The sequence below is a fragment of the Cygnus atratus genome, chromosome 23, assembly GCF_013377495.2.
Source record: "Cygnus atratus isolate AKBS03 ecotype Queensland, Australia chromosome 23, CAtr_DNAZoo_HiC_assembly, whole genome shotgun sequence".
Classification (NCBI taxonomy): Eukaryota; Metazoa; Chordata; class Aves; order Anseriformes; family Anatidae; genus Cygnus; species Cygnus atratus.
Genome location: NC_066384.1, coordinates 68,166 through 90,315, shown reverse-complemented (window position 1 = coordinate 90,315; position 22,150 = coordinate 68,166). Strand labels below are relative to the sequence as shown.

Below are 22,150 nucleotides of genomic sequence, written 5' to 3'. Positions count from 1 at the left end.
GGTGCCAGCGAGGCCCCCGGGGCTGTCACGCCGGGGGAAAAGGTTCCTTCCAGGGATGCCTTGACCACTTCAGGCTGCAGGGGCCGTGCAGACGAAACCGCCCTTCAGAGCCCCTTACAGCGGGTGAGCAGGCACCGACCCCTACCCCACCAAGCCCTCACAGCTCCATCAGCCCCCTCCCCCGCCCCTCCTTAAAGTACCCGGACGCCCTCTGCCAATCACAGCGGGGTGGGACGCACCTCGCAGCCAACCGAGGGCCGGCTGGAGGGAAGAGGCGGGGCAAGGCTCTCGCCCAGCTCGAGCCAGACAACCGTGGTAAATAAGGGGGAGGGTCTCTCGGCCTCTTGGCGTTTGGGAGAGCCAACAGGCGAGGCCGGCTCCACCAGCTAGCCAATAACGAGCGAGGGCGGAGCGAGGCCCTGGGTTAGCGGGGGGTGCTAGAGTCACGACTGGCAGGGTCCGGGCTGCTGATTGGCTGACGGCGCCTCTGCCTCCTCCTCCCGATGACCGTTGGGCTGGGTCGGGGCGGGGCCGTCGGTCCTGTCGCAGTGAGCGGCGGCGGAGGTGGCTCGTGGAGGCGCGGGCGGCGTGGCGCAGGCCGGTCTCTTTGGGCAGGAAGGGAGGCGGTGTGGGGAGGAGGTGAAAAAGAATCCCCCGAGTAGCTCGATGCAGTTAGGTGCGGCCTTCCTCGGTGATGGATGGGCAGGCGAGTGGAGCTCCTCCGTTGAGAGTTGGGCACGCGCTGTCCTCAGTGTCCTCTTAATTTAACGAGCGCGTCTGAGTGCCGGCAGCAGTAAGGGGTTCTCGCTTTTGAGATGTACGGGCAGGGCTGAGAAGATTTTGTTCGCTGTAGGACTCAGAGTCGCTTGGATCTATCAAAAGGGTGAGTAAACAGGGCTGGGAATAGCAAAGCGTTTGCGATCCCATTTTGACGTCGTGCTTGGGGGCAGCGCAGTTTCTGCCCATAGAAGCAGGGGGATTTTGGGCTCCTACGTAGGCCTTTAAAACGTGTTCTGCTTTTTGGAAGTGCTAATGCTTTCTTGGTCTGGAAGTTGAGCTCCGTTTCTTCCAGCGCATCCAAGGAAGGAATGAGAGGAAGTGAGTAACAGCGAGGCAGAGATTTGGGAGAGAGTAGGAATTCGCTGGGATCCATTTTGCAAAAACAAAGTCCGTAGATTTTTTCTCGAAAAATTTAGCCCGAGTCGAGCTTTCCGCATGGATTATTTGCGGACCCCTTATCTCCATTCCTGTGGGTGAAGGCAGCTCCTGAAAGCCTGGTGAGGAGAGAGAGAAATATCCGTGTCCCTGTCTGTCTCATCCTTGGCCCTGAGCACCCTGCCTGCCCTTCCCGGGATTTCCCTCGCTCCTCGTCAGAGCGCTGATCCTCCCTCCGCTTGGCCCGAGGGCTGCCCGGCCCCCGGGCTACCAGAAGAGGCCGACAGCCAGGAGCTGTGAGGGATGGTGCAGAGCTGCTCGCAGACTAGAGAACTGATGGCAAGTCAGAGAGAACGAACTAGTGTGGCTGGAGGGTGGGGGAATAGCTGGGGAGGCTGCAGATCCTCCATTAAATAAACGCGCTCTTATCATCTTCCCTGCCCCCCCCCCCCCTCCCCGCCCCCGCAGAAATGCTGCAGCATGAACCCACCGCCTAGAGGGAAGGGATCGCACCTCCCCGGCCCCGCTCCCCGAGCCAGGCTCTAAGTCGCCGTCCGGCTCGGAGCCTGCACGGGGGACAGACGCCGGCAGCAGCCCTGCCTCTCCGCCGCACCGGCACCAGCGGGATGCGCTCACCGCCGTCTTCATGCCAGAAGGGGGAACTCTGAATCGCCGCTCCGCGCCCTGCAAGCCCCTCGGGCGAGGCGAGGGGGCGGCTGGCCTCCCGCACCCCGGCCCGGCGCCCGCTGGCAGCCCCTGCCCGCCCTCAGGACCCAGGTCTGCGGCGGGGTCCCGCGGCACAGCCGGATCCGGAGCCGTTCAGGTGTAACCCGCGGGCGGCCCCCCTTGAAGGCGTCCGCCGCAGCCGGCGGTGCGGGGGGTGGATCCCCGAGCCCTTCGCTGCAGCAGCTGGTGGCAACGCTCGCGGTGGCGGCGGTTCCCGCCCGGTGGCTGCGATCCCGTGCCCCATGGTGCTGCTGCGGAAGCTGCCGGGCATGCCGGGCTGGCCGGCGGCGCTGGGGCTGCGGCTGCCGCAGAAGTTTCTGTTCCTGCTCTTCCTGTCGGGCCTGCTCACGCTGTGCTTCGGGGCCCTCTTCCTCCTGCCCGATTCCTCTCGCTTCAAGCGCCTTTTCCTGCCCCGCCGGGCCACCGCCTCCTCCTCTTCTTCTTCCTCCGCCTCCTCCTCTTCCACCCGCGACGCTGACCTGCCTCACAGTCCCCCCGCCGCCGCCGAGCCCCGCCACGCCAGCCCCGCCGCCCCCCGCCGCCTGAGGGAGAAGCTCCGCGCGGCCGGCCCGCCTGCCCACACCGCAGCGGCCTCCCGGCAGCAGGTGCAAAGCGACGAGCGGCGACGCGAGCTCGACACGGGGGCGCCCCCCGCCGCCCGGGAGACGCGAGCTCCGTTCCGCTTCGACTACGAGCGCTTTCGCCGAAGTCTTCGCCACCCTGTACGGGGCGGGCAGCCCGGCGAGGACCCTGACACCCGTGGCCGAAGGATGAAGATTAAAGAGGTGAGAACCCCCCGATTTGCCGTTGCCGCCCCTCATGGTCTTCAGTCATCCCTCGTCCTCCCTTCATGGCCTTGTGTACCCCCACGTGCCTGCTCTCTTACCTTGCCTCCCCTCACAGCCTTGTCACCCCCCCCCACCCACCTTGCTTTCCCCCGGCACCTCTTGGTGCCCCCTCACAGCTTTGGCACCCCTCTTTCTCCTCAGTCATGCTTCGTCCTTACCTTGCAGCCCTGTTGCCCCACTAGTCACCACTCATGGCTGCTTCATGGTATTGTTACCCCTCACAGCCTTGCCGCCCCCACTCAATCATTCCTGTGCCTGCCTCACAGCCTCATCCCCCCCATCTGTCATCCTTCATCCATCTCTCACAGCCTTGTTCCCCAGCAGTCACCGTGTGGCCTCCACTCACAGCCTCATCTGCTTCTAATTGTGCCTCGTCACCCCTGCACTCCTCATGCTCCCCTCATTTCCCCAGAGTTGCCCTGTTCCCATTTCTCAATCAGGCCACTTGTAACTCCTTCCCCCTCCCCCCTACCCGCTTTTCCCATCACCAGGGAGGATGACATGAATCGGGGAAGGAGGGGGGACAGGACAGGACATCTCTTTCCATGGGGGTGTCCTGCAGCATCACTTTGCTCCTGTGATGTGTCAACGGGTATGTGTGTTTGCCTGCGTATGCACACCTCTGCTCTCACTGGAGGTAATGTTAGGGTAGCACAATAAGGTTTGACTAGAAATTAGAATTAAACAAAAGGAAATTTGATCCCGGATGTTACTGAGGGAAGAAAGTTGCTTGGTGGGAAGTGGTTGTGCAAAAGGCTCCTTCCCTGGGTACAAACATGAACCTGGTTGCTTTGCAGCATTTGAACACATGAAAGCTGGTAGGAGATGATGAAACAGTGCTTGTCTGTGGGCATGGACATATGGGATGTGCACACATGGTCATGGAAGAGAAGGCCTGAGGCTGACTGTAAGTTGTTTTGTCACATAGTCCAGGTGGAGTTGGCTCAGGACTTGTTACCTGCAAGCAGTGGCCTGAAGATTGCTCTTGTTTAGACCCCAACAAGCCTGGGTAGCATTGGCAGCAGGGTTACATGGATGTAATGGAGGGGAGAATTTGGCCTGGTGCCTACAGTTTGTGTATAAAAGCCTAGCAGCCATACAAACATTGCAGTGTAATCTGTGACCTAGATAACTGAGATCTATAGATTCTGTGTAGTATTAGAATGTGTTTGTCATATCTCTTGCTATGACGAATAAAAATCTTGTAGTGAATTTTGATCCTGTAAGAGATGACAACGAGTAAGATATGCAGATTTAATTAAGCAAAGTATTAATTTCCTGATTTTCTTCTGTCACAGAGGTGTAGGCTATTCAGCAGAGATGCTGACCCATGTTAAATAGAGAAGGAAGTACAAGGATATCGAGGGCTTTCATCTACAGTAACCTGGGTTTTAAAAACATTTAAAAAAAAAAATCTCCTCCTCATTGTATCTTGTTGGTCATTAAAACAAAGGCTGCAGCACTGGTAAAATTCCTAATTCTCTGCCAGGCAACCATACACAACACACTCAGGGTACTGAGTTTCTGTGTGATCCCACATGTGATTGAACTATCCTTTTATTCTGCCTTTCAGCTTCAGGGGAGTCATAACATTCTAGTACCTGGCCCTCTCACGTGCTTGGAGCTATGGGAATGTGTGCTTGAATAAACTGTAGACTATGATAGTGTGACGTACTCATGAATAACCCAGCTTCCCTCTATGCAAACAAATCAAATTGGAAATCAAATTTATGAAAGCTAGTGGAATTCATTCCTTCATTTGTTTATTTTATCACTTTGTTTACTTTATCACATAAATACTCTTTATGTGATGTGAGAGACGTGTGTTATGTAATGTGTGTAGGTAATGTGTGTTAGGTAATGTGTGCTGTAGCAGCGAGTATCTCTTCTCTCCTTCTTCCAGAGCTGTAGGCCCTGTAACTTGCTGAAATGTGTTCTGAACTGTCACAATACTTTAGGTTTTCTTTTTCCTCGCTTTAGCTGTTCTTACAGGTCAGCAGATTTGTAATGGGCAGGATCAATATGGATGGAATTTGTTGATTACCATCTGCCTGCCAGAGCCTAGTCGAAAGCTAGGAGAAAGGCTGGTGCCAAACACAGAGACTTGGAACTTTGTTTTCTGATAGGACCCTTCAATCTGAGCAGGAGTCTGAGCTATCTCCTCTTTTCCAACCAACCTCTAAGCTTTTTGAAGCCAAAGAAGAGAGGATGACAATAGTATCTGGGCTGCTATCTGTGTGCCCTGTAATGTGGCGCTGCAAGGATTTTTTTTTTCTGCTTAAAAGATAATGTTGTCCAGAGTGTAAAACTCCTCACTGTGGTGTCGTCTTCTTTACTTTTATTTGGGAAAGCTCTGAGCAGCACTAGGGGCACCAGAGCTGTTTACAGATTAAGGAGTCCAACCAGAGAGTATATCTGCTATGCTGACTCAGTGCTTTGAATGCTGTGTTTCCTACTGGTGCAGAGTTGAACAGAGGTGGATTAGCAAATTTAAATTATATGTATGTCTGTTAGAAGTAAGTACTGCAATGAGCTGGGCTGACGAAGTGAAGGCAAGTATACTCCTTTGCACTGGTGGGTAACTTATCAGAGTGGCAGGCTTCTTAGGTTCACTTTGTCTTTTTAAAGGCAAGTCCAGAGTCAATAAGCAGCTCTTTTCCTGAGAAGAAAAAAGAAACCACCTGTATTTCATAGGCTGTTTTTGCAAAAGGTCACCTGAAGAATTGCCTAGGATATGCAGCTGTGTGTTATTGTGAGCAGCCAAATACAGTGGGCACTCAAACCTTTTGAAGAAATTTCCAATAACATCAAATAGCCATTTCCCCATGGTAAAGGTTGGGAAATTCTAAAAGGTCTTGGATTCATCTCTTAAACTGACTTCTGAAAAATGTATTAGTTCTGTAATTGATTAGTCATGCATGGCTTCACAGGGAATAGTATTTGGCACATGTGGAAAAAAACAGCTAATGACTGATGTTCAAAAACAACAACAAAAAATGTATTTGTAGTCAGAAAGTGACTGCAAAGATGCCACAGTGGGAGTCCATATTTATTCTCTTTCAACAATTTCCAGATCAAATTGGCTCAGTGAAAAGTCAGAACGATTTTCCTTCCAACTGCTGCTACTGCAAGCTTAGCCTCAGATCTGGGAAAATCAAACTCTGTGGTTTCTGCCTTTTGCATCATAACAAGTAATAAAGATTTTGCTGTTGGAGCTGAGCTGATGGTTTTGTTGATGATGGATGAAGCAGAACAGAGTACTTCTTGCAGTCCCGCTCCTGCGTGTCTCATAGGTAGGGAAGCGGTGGGGAGAGAGAACAGCATTCCTATGAAGTATTTTTATATCAACCCTGCAAATACCATCTAGTGCTTAAGAACAACCACTGCAACCAGCTAGACTGCAAGTGTCCATCAATGAAGTGAAATAAGCGGGCTTTCTTCCAGTCATGAACATCAGAGAAAACACGTGAATGCTGAAATAGACTTGATGGTTCTTTTATTCTTCAGATACAAAAGGCAAGTTTCTTTGCCTGATGTCAGAGAATACCTAATAGTTTAACTTGACAGTGTCCTTTATCCCTTTTGAATAAGGGAATATGTCAAATTCCATGAGTTTTTCAGTCCTTTGCTGGAATTGTACTCTTGGGTTTGAACCATACATTCATTTCTTTCACGATTAGTAATACTGAAGCGTATTTATTTTACACTGCAGTTATTTTCATCCTGGCTTTTCTTTTTGTCTCACCTTGCTGTCTGCTGTCCTCTTGTAAGACAGCTCTAAAGATGTATTTGCTTTTGACAATCAGAACCCAGGGGAAAGAAGGCCATCAAAGTCCATGCACAGTTATCCTGCATCATTCTACAGATTAGCAGGCACCTATTAAGGTAGTCTTCTAAACACAAATATGTTGATGGTTTGTCACCAAAAGATAATTGACAAGAAACAGAAATGTTATCAGGACTTGAACTCTTGTGGGAAGTTATTTGGTGTTGGTTGCTGAGTTTGATTTGTGTGATTTTGACAGTCCTGACTAGTGATCCCTTCTGCAATGAAAAAGAGCATGCTGCTGGGGCAGGGCTGGGGAAGTCTTGCATTTTATCTGTCTGAATCACTGCCACAGACCTGACTCCTGGTGGGAAATGTGTCCCTGTCAGATGCTGATTCAGTCTTGCACACTTTTGTGGAGGCAACCTATAGATATTCTTAGGGGATTTTGCACAGATGCGTAAACACTGAGAACTAGATTAAAAAACAATTCTCAGTTTGTGTTACAAATTGGCCTGATGGTATGATGCTGTGTGTCATGTTATCAGGCATCCTGTCTGAGCTGTCTCTTTTCTGAAAGCAGCAGTGAAATCCCCAAAAGTTTCCCTGTTCTGTGCATCTTCTTGTTTTTGCATTTGTTCCAAGTGCCTTTCCTTTCTGTAATCTGGGGATGAACAACGCTACAAGCAAATAATCAGTCAGTGCTTTTAGTGCATGTGTAACACCACACAGTTCCGGATGGAAGAGTACCTCCTCATGCCTGTCTTTCTGAGTGAGGTGCTTGGAAAGCATCTAATCCTTTGTAGTGGTCAAATGTAAATCCAGTGACTTCTGACAGACTTACTTTTGACAATGGGAATAAAGAAAACTGTTCTCAGTAAAATACTTATTATAATGGAATAGAATGCAGTATATCTGACAGGTTTGAGATCATCAGTCAGACCATAATTATTTTTCTGGGGTAGAACTGTCTTTGCAATAAGAGTTTCTCTGCAGTTTGAAGCACTGACTGACTCCCAGCTTGATGGAATTTTCATTTGTTCCAGGCTCTTTCTCATTCATTTATTTACTGACCCCATGAAAAAGGGCATTATACTGCAAATTCCACAAATGGTGCATATAATGTATCTTTTGCTTCACTAGTCTCTGGTGGCTTCATGCAAATAAAACTTAGACCTAACCTGTCCAAACTTTTTTTCAGCTGTAGGATATGCAGTTAATTGGCTAAAAATATATTTGTTCTCTTGTCAGAATGTGTGATGAATTCTTTTCTGATTTCTTCATACTTACAGATATTGTTCAAAAAATACTACTGCCTTCATTCTATAGTAATAATAAGGGAGATAATAATTCTTCCCGTGTTTTTAAGTTCTTCTTTCCTGAAACTTCTTCTCTTCAATTTTTAATCTTTCCTGTGTCTTTACTTCTCCATGCACTATTCACTTATGTTTGCTGGCACAACATCTTCACTTTTGTCTGCATCATAGAAGCTATAGTTAGATTTGTTTTTAGACACTTTTTAGACACTTTTTTTTTTATAGAAGCATGGAGGAAATAAGCTGATGGTACTGGAGTGACCAAATAACACAAATAACTTCTATTTCTATTAGACAAAAGCTTTGATTCTAGGAAGTGGAGAAGATGAGACTGAAGCTTTTCTCCTCTACTCAACCACCGTGTGCTTTGGTCTATGCTTGGAATTTGTTCTCAGAAACATCGCCATCCTCTTACAATCTAGCATCTCATTAAGAAACTGTAACTGCAAAATCAGCTGCTTTTGCTGACATGTTTCCAGATTTAGATGCAGCTGGATCTAGCTGGGTCTTAATGCCTGAGATAGTCCTGTCAACTGATTTTTTTTATTATTTATTTTTTCCCCTCTTGACACAGTTAAATCTAGTTGCAGTAAGAATTTAATTAGGAGTTAGTATAATTGCGTTTTTCTATTCTTCCTCCCATTCAACTTTCCTGGCAGGGGCAGTGAATCAGGAAGACTCAAGTTCTATTTCTGTCCTTATCGCTAACACTAATGACTTTGGGCTGCTAAGTGCTGTCTTTTTCTTGTTCCTCCAGTGCAGATGTGCCTGCTAGTCTTGCCTTTTTCCTGATTGTGGCAGGGAGGGAATGCTTGCCTCTGTAGATTAGAGCTGAATAACCGATCTTTACTTTGGCCCCTCTTTCTGGGAACAGCAAGTGGAAGGTGAAACTTTCTTTTTTTTTTTTTTTTTTTTTTTTTCTTTTCCTTTTTAAATGCAGGATACCGAAAGGTGCCTTGTGGCTATGTGATGAAAGATAATTTCTTCTAATTTCAAGAAGAATTCCTCCATTGCTTCCAGTGATGGAGATCCATTTTCTAAGCAATGGACTGCTGTGTCTTTGACAATTTTGCAAGAGAGAGTGGGCTGGGATAGTAAATAATGCCATGAAAACCATCCATGCAAATTTGAAAACAACCTGCCAAGGCTTTGCCAGGCCTACTACCTGGCTGAGTTACTCTGTTGTATTTACTTCTAGATAAAGCGACATGTAGCAAATAATTTACAGTATCTATCTATCAGCTAACACTAAATAATCAGCAGATGTATTTGCAGTCAATAGGTTGACAAGGTCTTGAATTTTATTTTAGAAGCTGTTACAAAGAGCTGGAGCATATGGGTGGAGTTGTGTATTCAGTCTGATTCTTTGGGTATAGAAACATGAGCTTTTACCTTGTGTTTAAGGAAAAACTGGATAAAATAGTGGCAAAAGCAGCTGTCGGAGAGCTGAGGCTTTCCTGAACTTTGAGCTTTGTTTCAGAGGATATATTTGTAGAAATTTACTTTGGAGGAGGCAGGAATTAGTTGTTTTTTGTTTTGTTGTTTTAAGGAAGAGCAGTGTGAGTGTGCATGTGTGTTAGAACTGCTGCCTTGCAGTCCTCAGGGAAAGTTTAATGTGCTGAGCATAGGTGGGACGGTTCATGTGTCCCAGAAGGAATTGTTCGAGTTGGAACAGGTTTCTCGGAAATTGCCCAGCCCATCTGCAGGCTGTCTCTTAGGAAAACACTTTTGAGTTTTGATAGGAAGATGCCAAAATGCCATGGATCTCCCCTTTCTTCCTTATGAAGGCATTCTGTGAATAGAAAGAAAGCTTCTGTGTAGTGCTTGAAGACCATTTTCTTTGCTTGCTCACCACAGTATTAAGTGCATTGTGTACCTCTGTGGTGTTGCTTTGCCAAAGTTGTGTGTGTAACTGCTGTGAGGTGGGCAGATGAGATGGTAGATGGTTTTGGACTTCGAGTTTCATTATCAGGATCATAATGAAATGTGAAAACTCAGAAATTAACATCCCTGTATTTAGGTATGTGTCAGCTTTGGCCTTACATTTTTATCCCATTTTAATTACTATTCTGAAATATCAGTGCTCCTCACAAAGGTCAGTAATCTAGAGATTGAGGCATGTTTCCAAAATTCCCACATGGTTTGCACAGCCCAGGGCAAAAGTGGATTCTCAGCGTGTCTAATACTGTGGTACTTCTGAAATGTGCCAGTCCCAAGTTTTGCACCAGGAGCGTTGGGTTTGAAACTCCTTAGCAAAGTGCTCAATGCAGTCCCAGTCATCAGTGTTCCATGCAGATTAAGCTTTTTTAATTAATGGGCCATTGATCGTCAGTTTTAGCAGTGACTGGGAAAATACCATCCCTTCCCAGAACTGAAGTTCAGAAAACTTTTTGTTCCATTAAGTGCGTTAATTCAAATTTTCTTTTTGCAGATGATGAAATTTGCTTGGGATAACTACAAACAATATGCATTTGGAAAAAATGAGCTGCGACCACTGACTAAGAATGGCCACATTGGTAACATGTTTGGTGAGTTCTGCATCAATTTCAATGTAAACTCACTGCATTTTTAAGGTCATGCCTGCTATTGTGTTAATTCCTTTCTATGCAGTGCGGTGAGGGTATCAGCAACAGCTTTGATCTATCTTCTTTCCACTTTTATGAAGTGATACATGCAGTACAGCTCCTAGGAGTTATCTACCCATATCTTATTGCTGGGAATCTCGTTCCTGCAGGCATCTTTGAATGTCCAGACTCTATCACTTCTGTGTACAGATCTAGCATCAAACATGTCCAGGAACAATGCTAAAACCACGCATTGTCTTTATTAAAACATTAAGTCAGTCCCAACCTGACAATGCTGCTGTTTGTTTAAGCTTATACATGTCAGGACCAAACTGAGCATTTTCTCTCACATTGCTCCGCTGTTGAGCAGGATGTAAATTCCATGAAATATTGAACGAGTGAATGAATATTAAAGTTTCTTTTATACTATGTGGTTACTTGCTTGCGTAATTTTACTCTTTAACAGATTACCTTTTTTAAGTATGTGAGCCACGTAGATAATTTCAATGCTATTCCAAAACGTCAACATGTATCGCATCAAAATGAGCAGAGGAATATAAATTGTCTTTTTCTTCATTTGCATTCAAAATATTTCCCTTCTCTGCTTACTCTGCCCTAGTCTTGCCTTCCCTGCACAGGTTGTGCCACAGTGAGAAGGTGCAGAATATGGAGGAAGGCAAGCAGAATCTGCTTTAGCAGCCCTTTCCCCCCCTCTTTGGAGAAAGTTTGCTATACAGGGTTCTTTTGGCTTCTTTCCCCCGGACTGTTTTGCAGAGATTTTCCTAGATTCCCTCATCCAGAGTAGACTGGAATAGAGTTTTTTAGTGAGCAAATTATCTGTGAACTTTATTTCCTTGGGGTAAAGGGATTCGACTACTATAGTAGGAAGAAACATTCCCATTCCTGTTTTTGCACTCTCTGGGTCAGAAGTGCACTTCTCTTAATCAGTTTTTATGACATGCAGCCTCCTGTGGAAGCCTCATTAGCTTTGGGGAACTTGAGATGTGTGAGAGAGTGGGTGTTTGAAGGTGGAAATAGCATCATATATCCTGTAGGATGGCCATAATCTTAAGGAGCAGCAGCCCTGTTTGGCCTCTGAATTGCAAGTGCAGCTAGCCCTGATGGAGATGGCAGAGGACAGACAGGCTTGCAGTTTAACCACAGCACTGGGAGAAACCTTAGGGTTCTGCTTGTGGCACCACTATCAAATCCTTTAATTGCCATGGATAAGGCACTTGTCTCTTTAGTTCGTGCAGAAGTATCGGAAGAGTTAACTGTTTGCAGTATCTGTAAGTTGCACGGAAGTTGCATTAACAATTGTTGGGGTCTGGAGGAAGCAGTTGGGGAAGCATGCATTGTAATAGCACAGGCTGCATATGACCAGCCACTGCTCTTACCCGTTCACACTTTCGTCAGGAGCAATGATTTGGGTTTGTTCTTCTTTTGCCTTCTTCTTTGCCCACCCCAAGAATACCGATTTCTTACTTAAGAATTTGCATTAACTTCAGAACGTAGTTAAGCATTTTGCAACTTTTCCATTCTGGCAAGCTTGTTAGAATTCCTCAAGGAGCATGCCTGTAAACAGACAAAAATGCTGAAAGCTTTTAAATGCATTTATTGTGATAAAACAGTTGGCAGAACTTAGGCTTGCTTGTAGCATGTCTGTGAGCACTCTTAAGGAAAATGGTTTGGAGCACAAGAATTTGCAGACAATTGTGGAAGAGAAACTACATGGTACATTTCAGCTTCTTAATAGGCTTTTCCTCCTTCCTTGATACTGCGACTATGGCAGATCACAAATTCAGCTCAAGTCAACAATGTTGTAATGTTGAAAAAGAAACAAATCTCACCTCTGGATGGGTAACTAGCACGTGTTTTACACATGCTCCCATTCTCCACACTGGCAGAGACTCAGCTAGGACACAGAGTCCACTTCAAGAAACATTTGGCTCATCTGGAGAGTTTGGAGGGGAGCAACTGAGGAGAAGGCCATAGAATGTGACCTACAATTAAGCTGGAAAGGTCTGGGGTTGCTAACCCTTGAGCGGATAAAAATGAAGAGAACTTGGCAACAGTTTTCAAAGACACAGAGATACTGCAGTGTATAAGATGACAAACCATTCTACATATCCATGGGGAGCGACCAAGAAGTCACAGCTTAACGTTCTTCAGGAGAGCAGGGTCAGACACCAGCACAAGCTTTAAAACTGTAAAGCACCGAAGTAGAATACCTGTAGTGACTTTCCAACTTTGGATACCTTATGGGTGGCTTAAGGGTAATGTAATGAAGTAAATGACCTCTCACTGTTTGTTTTTCATTCTGTGATTACTCACTAAGATGAGTGAGAACTGCAGGTCCCCAAAAAGTCTCGCAAAGATGCCCCTTGGAGATGCACCAAAGTGATACGGAGGAAAAGAAGTGATACATAAAATGCTTTTTGATGGTTTGACTCCCTGCAAACCCCCCAAAGCTACCTTAGTGACAGAGCACATCACAGTTACAATTTTGGATGTACACAAAAATCAGGAAATTAAAAATGCTGGTTCCCGTAGCAACCAGGTTGCAGCCTGCCAAGAGAGAAGGAATGTTCTAGCCTAGTCAAAAGGTGTTAATTTTAATGCCTGAAGGCAACTTCCACCTCCAGATGATTGAAGAGGGCCTCAGTGAAGTCAGTGAAAGCTCTCTACTCTCATTTACAGAGAAAAGCCTGATCCTTACTTTCTTCATTCCTGAATTATCTGCTCTTGCTTGCAGAACACAGCACAGATTTGAGTTTGGAAATCAAGATGCAAGACAGACAAATCATGGCTGCTGTGAAGACCATCACCTAGAAGACTGTGATCTTGGACCACTCTGCATTGCAGTGTTCACATAATTTGTACTTTTCCATCCTTCAGCTCTTTGAAGAAATTGTATTCCTATATAATCGTGTGTTCAAATAAAAGCACTGTGGCTAGAATTAGGCCTAACTCAGGTGTTCTTAACTGCATGTTTGTTTCAGAGCAAGGATATTCTGAGCATGTTGAAATAAGTATGGAAACAACCTTTGCCTTTAGAACTTTCTCTTGAAACACTGTCACTTTCCTGCACTGATCTTTTTCTCATTTTTCTTTTGGGGGCTGCGTATGAGGTGTAAGGGTGCAGTAGATTTTTTTTGAGAATAAAACAAGAAGGAGGAACAATCACAAGAAGGAGGAACAATTTCAGTAAGTCCAAAAAATCCTCCCAGTTTTTCACACTGAAGCCTCAAGCAAAAGCTAAGGGATTTTCTTGAACTTGCAAAAAATTCCAAAAAGATACAAGAACAATCCTGAGAGGCTGAAAGAGAGTATTTTTTAAAATTATAAAGAAAAAAATATATAATAAAATTATAAAAAAAAAAAAATGCTTACCACAACACTCTGAACACAGATCCACCCTTGAAAACAGTGAAAAATCTGAAAGTTGATGTCCTATGGGATGACGTAACAACTACTGATTAAGAGAGGTGAGAGACTTCGTTTGTCCCAAAAGGCACCACAGATGAAAAAGATGATAATGTCAGAAACAAATACCTGGCAAAATTATAGGAAATGAATTTCTGCAGCAGGAGCCATTTGAAATTTAAACTCCAGAAGGTAAATAAAAAATTGTCAAAATCCAACTGTAATCCAGATGAATATCCAATGAGATACATAACAAAAGTGGCAAGAAACTTCAGCAATAGCACAAGAAAAAATATGATAAAGCAGTTAAGTTCTAAATGTGGAATCTAACACAGCAAAGCCAGTTCTGAACTTGTCTAATCTCTTCAGAAGCTTCAAGAATGGAATAAGAGTGAATTAAAACAAAGAACGTAAGTGGGTTTTCTACTGCACAGTTTATAGCTACTCATCTCCTCTGAATAAATGAGGAAAACTAAATACAGGAGGATAAAGATAAAGTCAGGAGTCTCAAGACACTTCCAACATATTTAACAAATAACTGAAAATGCATCTTTTAAGTGTTTTTAACTTGCTCTGCTTCCTAATATAGTTTCTAGTAGCGCATGTGTGCAGGTGGGTTTGTGTCTGCAGCAGAAATTACATAAAGCATCTGACTGCAAATTGTGGCTAGAAGACAAATTGCCCTCAGCGTTTCTGAAAGACACATTCTTTCCAAAGCAGAGGTATCTGTGTAGTCAGGGGCTTCAAGTTTGGTATTGAACTCTGAATATTCCTCCTTATAATCCAGTCAGCACAGAGTGGTGCCATTAAGATACTTGGAGTGGATACTAGATGTTAGTTCTAGCCAGCTGGATGTGCCAAACCTCCAAACGGCCTTTGCTGTGAAGTTGCCACCAATGTCTCCATAGTCTAGAGAAGGATCAGTTGGCTGCCTCTTAATCACACGCTCAATAACTCTGAAGATTAGACAATTATTTCAGCATAATTAGTGTCTGGAGCGAGGCACAAACAACATATATAGAGGGGGCATTAAAAAAAATGCCTAAAGACAAGCTCACTGTATTTTTTTTTAATACATCCCCCTGGAGAGTGAAAAAGGAAAACCAAAAATCCAGTCGCAGCCTGGATCATTCCCCTGTGTACACGGTAGCAGGGCTGCTCACTCATGTCTTGCTTCCTCCACAATGATGTGATGTTCTTTTCCTCGGTGTTCCTCAGCATCTTGAAAAGAGGTTCTATAGAATGCTCTCTAATCATAACTCAACAGGATTTTTTTTTCTTCTAGTTTTTCTTCTAGTGTTTTCATGTGCTACTTTAGTGGCTGTTTTTCCTAATTTTTTATTCCCTTCTCTTCCATTTTGCTGTGAACAGTAGTTCTAACAAATTCCAAGACACACTCCTACTTTTAGGTCTCATTAAACTCAAAACTCTGCTCAGGGTCAGTGGAAAGTTCATGAAATTCGCAAGGGAGCAGAGGATGATTAATGGTTTTACACTGAGATGATGTGAATTTTGCTCGGTTTCCTGCTAAATACAGGCCTAGACCAAATCCTCACTGTCGGGTCTTTGTAGCTGTCCTCGTATCTAAAGAGCTGCACAGAGGCTGCAGATGCAAACATACAGACGCTGGAAGGTGCGCCTGTGCTTTGCATCTTAGGCCAAGACTGTTCCCCACTGAATTTTCTGAGTTTGTTCTTTTATTTTCTAAGATGTAAGTCTCAGCTGAAGGGAGACAAATCCGTTTGGTTCGAATCAAACATTTTCAAGAATTGCTCACACAATGAAGCTGATCTGGTCTAGCTCAGCACGAGAATAAGGGCTTTAATAGCAAAGGTGTTTGAACAAGCCCACAGGACACCATATGTGACATTAACATTTTTTTTTCCAATTTAAACTTTCCAAATGAGCATTTCAAGCTTACACGGCACCACTGTAGTAAGTTTAAATCTCTCTGTGTGAGGTTTAGGATTCAGTGGAACTCTGATGTTTGAGCTAATGTTTGACACAGCAATTTGAAGGAAGCCACCATTCTTTGCATGACCCAAGTAGAAAGCAGAGCAGGAATAGGTCTCTTGCAGTAGTAACGACAACCTTGGTGTCTAGAAAGAGGGATATTAGGCAGGTGGAAGGCGGGGGAGGGGGGGAAGTAGCAGGGATAAATGTCAGCTCTAATACGGATTATGCAACCAATCTCCAACATCTTTGATAACAGTAGGATATCTTGATTCACTAATTCGTGCTGACAGGAATCAAGTTCATTGCTACACATTTCAGTGACAGCAAAAGCCGATGTAAAGCTAAAATGCCCTTCCTCTGAAAATAATATTCAACTGGGTAACATTACACATTAAAAAAAAAGATGCCAGAGAGTAACAGTGTTCCAGCAACATCTTCATTACAGTATATTTTTCTCTTTTAAAAGCCCGTGAAGACAACTGCATAATGTAATGCGCAGTAGGCAGCAGAAATAATTCAGCACACAAATTCAGACAGCAATTATTACTATTATTATCATTATTTTAACCACACAAAAAGACTCCAGGGTTTTGTAATTTTGAGATCATAGGGAAACAGACTCAGGCAGAACAGAAAATTTGCACCAAGTGATTGCACAATTGGAGGTTACCATTTCTCTTCGGGTGGCCAGAATGCTGTTAAATTAGTATTTTCATCCAATTACCTTTCCCATGTTAAATATTCATACATCACCGCCTGTTGCTTCTGATTGAGGTGGGCACATTTCCTGACTGCTTGATAGTTTCTTAGCTAAATCACTGATGATGAAGGAAGCAGCCGTTTGGAAAATGTTTGGCTTGATAGGCAAGACTGGATGGTTGAAGGGACTAACTCTGAGACAGAAAGCCTTCCGTGTCCAATTGAGCCCAGCACCTGAGGTGGCAGTCAAAGAGCTCTCTAGCTGCTGTTAGAAGTTCCCGTGAAAGGAACTTGTTATTATAAATCCATCTCCAAGCAGTATCAATGAGAAAAAGAACCAGAAAAAAACAAGACAGGAGCACTCAGAGACGCATGCTTTTCCAACTTGTGTTTTATCAAGACACTGATTTTAATCAAAGCCAGTTCAATCTTTTGAAGCCTTCACTACCAGCAAAATGAGAAGGGATCTCAGTGTTTTCAGTTCTTGTTTTGCCCTGTGTCACTTGTTCTCTAAGAGGTGAAGATAAATAGCTAGTAACAATTGGAGTGTTTTGTGTGAGCAGTTAACAAGTTCATCATGTTTTGTAGAAACTGCTTCCTAATTTTTATTCCAAACAAGATTTCAGCACTAATTTTTGTTTTGACAAATGTGTTTTGACAAAGACAGTGGGAGACAAGACCTTTCATTTTTGATCTAGGTTTACATTGCACTGATCTAAATTCCTTCACCTTTTACTCTTGTCTTTCAGTTGTAAACTTGTGGTGGGCAGCTGAGGCCATTTCCCCTTGTCTTATCACTTGGTGCTTGGGAGAAGAGCCTGATCCCCACCTTGCTAAATGGCACAAAGAAGAATTTTATTCAAGGGAGATAATGTTTAAAAGCTGGTGAAGATACTTGTCTTATGCTGCTTGGGAACCCTTGCTCCTTTTCCAGTATTGCAAAGTCAGTGCATCTAGGCACACATTACATTTAGCATTATACCCATGCATTTAGACAGCAAAGCTGGTGAGAGTTGAGAGAGACTACCTTGTTGTGTGCGATGTATGTTTGGCTTTTGCAGCAGGGCGGCAGTACTTTAGATCACACATATACAAGCTATCATGCTTACTGGATCCTCAGACACAAAGTAGACGTGGGAGTTAGGCAAAACCATTAGTAAAAAGCATTTCTCCATCCTGATGAGCAGGACTATTAAAGACCCCAATCTTAGCTGCTAATTTGCTGAAGCATCAGTTTTACAGCTTTTGTAACAACTCTTAAGGGACAGGCAGCCTAGCAGCTGGGAGTTCTTCAAGTTGCATATCTGGCCTGTGATGCTCTAGGTTGGCTATTTTGGGAAGAGGGGAGTGAGTGAAGGTGACACTCTCTTTCCCTCCCATCACAGCTGCTCCACTTTGTCTAGAAAATGAAACAGTTGCTGAGCTATGGAGGCTGAATATGTCCTCAGGCTAGGACACTTGTTTAACTTTTGAGAGAAGTGGGTGCTTCTATGTAGTAAGTCTGGTAGCAAAAGGTCTTGAACAGGTAGATCCCCAGCCCATAAATACCTCACCCCAAGGATGTTTGTCGTTGGTTTTCATATTCAGGTTTCCTAGAGCCTGAGTAGCTTTCCACAAATATATATATATATATATATATATATATATATATATATATATTTTGTCTGTAGGTGCTCTTTGACCCCCAAAATTGCAACTGAAAAGTGATGTCCATTAGGTAGGAGAGCTGTTTGGATTTGGTAGGAATGGAGCTGGAAAAGCCAGAAGGAGAGAGGGCTTGGTTCACCTGTGTGAGCTCATATAGAGAGCATGCAAGGGTGTTCTGTGCAATTCTGGAGAGAGATCCTGAACTGTAAGCTGCTGTACCAACTGTCCCTTATCCTTGGGCCTGCTATTCTCCATTCTTCTTAATAAAAACTCTCTGATATAGGATGAAAGTAAATAAATCATGCTTTGTTACCGTTGAGCCACTCTGTTGCCTATCGTTTGTCTCTTTTGTTGGTGAGTCACTGACAACTTATTCAAGCAGCTTGATGGACCCCCCCAGGCCCTGTTCCCACTGGAAGGAGTGTGATGGGGCTTACTTTGGATAGCAGCTGGATAGGCTGAAAAGATGACATGTGGCTCAGGCTCCATGACCCAGAAGGCTGATAGATTGGCTCAGTTACAGGCAGCACTTAGCAGTTTGAACTGACAGAGGAGCAGCAGAGCAAGGGAAGATGAACCGTTTTCTGAGCACAGTGAAAACCTCAATCTATTTTCTGGTGCCAAGGGAACACATTGAAAATATCCTGGATGCTCTTGCAAGTGTTCTGCACTCTCTTTGGTTTTCATTTTTCTTTTTTTTACAGTCTAGTTCTGTCCCCCTCCTCTTCCCTCCCCGCTTCTGTCCTTTTCTTCAGTCGCTCAGTCATATAGTTGCTGAACCTGTAGAGAAATCTACAAAGTGCTGTGCATTTCAGCTTGCTGTTGTCTGCCTGTAGGGTGCAGAAGATGGAGACAGAGGTTCTTTCAAGCTGGAGGTTTTTGACCTTGGCTGCAAGAAGCCACATGAAAAGTTGCGGCTTTCTCTGAAGTGACTGTCTTCTGTTCTGTATAGCTTCCACGGAGACTGAAGGAGAGAGAAAGCAGGGATAATATAATGGTCTGCTGATAAAAGAGGGTTCTTTGGTGTAAAATCTTTGTCTTTTGTTCGATGGGTCATCTTGCCTCTTAAAAAACGTAATCCTGTCCACTGGGCCCTTTATAATGGAGGACCTCTGCTGTGCTGTATAAGCAATGCATGGACCAGTGTCCTATCCCAGTATGACCAGTGGCAGTCCCTTGGTTTGTAAATGTGAGCAGTTGCAAAGCGTTGGCTGCATTTGAATTTCATGTGTTGAATTAGTGGCTTATGAAAGCTTCACTAAGTCAGATGTAAACCCTTATTACTCTACTCATGGTCAAATGTGCAGTTTCATTGTGTATCTGATGCTGGTATGTTTGATTGGCCTGTTTCTGCGTAAATTGGTGGGTTTGATTTGCTGGTAATGGGTAGCTAAAAGGAGGTCGACAGATGCAGCAGCAGTTGTGATTGTTACCAGAGTTATACTTAGTTCCAGCTTGGTGCTTTGCAGTTCTTTTCAAGCCTTAATTAGCCTTTACATGTTTGGCAGGTGGTAGGCTAGATATTCTCCACCTTTGACCAGCCCTTGTGTCCTCCCTTTAAACCATACACTGAGACGGAAGTTGTTGCTTTTTTTCATCTACACACTGGTTTGCTGGGACCCTGTAGGGGATGACGTGCAAATGTGTGTAACCTGTACATGTGCCAAGGGACCCATCTGATACTTGCAGGTTCCCTACTTGCCTGAGTTGGAGCTTTTTACCCTTTACAGTCCTCATTCAGCATGTGATGGGGACCACACATCTGTTGCTTCTTGGCCATAGTTCATAGGCTCATTTTTAATCAACACAAATCTCTTTGTTGGGGTCAGAGGAGCCTCAGGCTGCAGTGTCCACCCTTCTCGGCTGCCCTGTGTGCAGCTGTGTGTTCCACGATGGCTGTCCCTCAGCTGTGGGGAGGAACCTGGCTTTGAGTCAGTGCTGCAGTGGTATGGCAGACTTTTGTACGTGTTCGTTTCTTTGGTTGTTGAGGTTGATATATGACTTCCAGAATATTTCCCTTCTGGTCCAGTGAGCACACGTTAAACCTCATAGTGAGTCTTTTGGAAATATGCTTTGTCTTGTAAACTCTTACTGTAAGTGGCTTTAACAAACACGCAAGCTATAAGGCATCAGAAACGAGTCAGGGATAGAAGGGGAACAGAGGATCATGAGATGTTCCGTGCAGCTCATTTAACTCAGACTAGAATGAGCCACTGTGGGCTTTATCTGTGGTTTTTGGAGACAGAACTTACATCAATTCCAATGAAGGCCCCACTAAGATAGTGTCACTTGAATGTTCTTGTTCCTTCAGACGGACATTAAAGCACATTCCCACAGAGGCTGTGGGTGTTTCAGTGTGTGTACAATGCATTCTTCTCTCTGTGGCACTCTCCATTCAGTACCTTTCACAAGCATTATGTTAATTAATGTAACATTTGTTAGTGATTTCTGTGGCAGCACTCACAAGTGAGTAGAGGGATGATAGTTGCCCTGTGTGGGTGGAAATAGGAACAGAGCAGCCTTGTTGCCTACATGGATGTCTCCATTCTTCTAATGCACAAAAGAGCAAATACACTTGTGGCTTAGGATAGGGTGGTACAGGGCCTCCTTCAGCGTGAGGGGCCAAGGAAATGAGCTTTTGTATTGCTGCCATGAGCTGTTGCTTCTGGCGTGCTGCATTCCCTCACAGATGAAACACCTGGCAGAGGCCCTGCTGCTTGCTCTCACAAGAGCTGCCGTGAAGTCCATCAGTTAAAAATGCCATGGTCCCTAGACAAGCATCACTGCGTTCTGCCTGAGGTCCCAGTTTTTCTCCCTGGTTCCAGCAGAGGGTTCCTTTTCCCAATCAGAATGGTCATGCACTCTTATGGGGCAGTATAGTAGCTGGAGAGGACCTCAGAGCAGTGTCCAGTAGACACACCATCGATTCTGGCCATCAGCTAAGAAGTGACCTTGCCTCTTGCAAGCAAAGTGTAGCTCCACTCCAAGCCAGTTTTGCAGCAGGATCAGTGGAGGAAATTTGTTAGCACACAGGGTCTTAGATTTGTGGAAACAGGAAAAAACTCAGACGCGGAGTCGTTCAGACACTTTCAGAAGGTTTTTGTTTGAGGATTTCAATGAGGCTGAAACCAGTAATTTAGAGAGGGAAGTGTCAGCAAGAGTCAAAAGTGACAGAGTGGGTTTTGATTCCTTTTCCTGTTGAAGCTGCTTTCCTTTTGATTATATCCATCGCGTTATAATGCATAGACCTGGAAGGGTGTTTCTTTTTAACATCTCTCAAAATAATCGGCATGTCAAGCAAATATCACTATCTTTATAAATGGCTGTGTTCTAGTAAACATGCTGGGATGTGTATAGCACTATCTTTTGACAGCTGAGTGTAATCATCGCCATTGGAGGTTGTGTCATGAGCGCTGTCATGATCCAATGAAACAAAGTCCAAGCAGAAACCTGAAAGGGATGGAGATTCTTTTGTAGCAAAATAACCAGTGTGTACAGGAAGGTCTGGGTCTTTTTCTAAGGCTGAGAGAGCTGGGGATGTTCATCCTAGAGAAGAGAACACTCCGGGGAGACCTCATTGCAACCTTTCAATACTTAAAGGGGTCTTTTAAAAAAGATGGAGAAGGACTCTTTACTCGGGTAGATGATGATATGACAGGGGGGGATGGTCTTAAACTAAATGAGGATAGATTTAGACTAGACATTAGGAGGAAATTCTTCACTGTAAGGGTAGTGAGGCACTGGAACAGGTTGCCCAGAGAAGCTGTGGATGCCCCATCCCTGGAGGTGTTCAGGGCCAGGCTGGATGGGGCCTTGGCCAACCTGAGCTAGTAGGTGGCGTCCCTGCCCATGGCATGGGGGTTGGAGTTAGATGATCGTCAAGCTTCCTTCCAAACCAAACCATTCTTTGATTCTGTGATTCTTAGGTGTCCTCTCTGTGCTGGCATGTGACAGGGACACAGCAGCAAAGTCTTGATGCCTGGTTTGCTCTCTGCATGGCTGTGGAGGGGAGGGAGGTTCCTTTGTATCTTCTCATGAGACAGCTGA

General features: G+C 44.8%; 1 protein-coding gene across 2 annotated transcripts in view; it reads left to right on the top strand.

Annotated features, from left to right (window-relative positions):
• The first annotated feature begins 527 nt into the window (after positions 1-527).
• MAN1C1 (mannosidase alpha class 1C member 1) overlaps positions 528-22,150 on the top strand; it is a 45,229-nt gene continuing 23,606 nt past the window's right edge. Inside the window, exons 1-3 of one of the 2 annotated variants that reach the window (XM_035562209.2) lie at positions 528-883; positions 1,624-2,666; positions 10,243-10,339. In XM_035562209.2, coding sequence (XP_035418102.1) covers positions 2,124-2,666; positions 10,243-10,339 — 640 coding nt within the window. In that variant the 5' untranslated portion in view covers positions 528-883; positions 1,624-2,123. Of the gene's footprint in view, positions 1,495-1,623; positions 2,667-10,242; positions 10,340-22,150 lie in introns of both variants that reach the window. The other variant, XM_050715220.1, reaches the window with a different exon arrangement.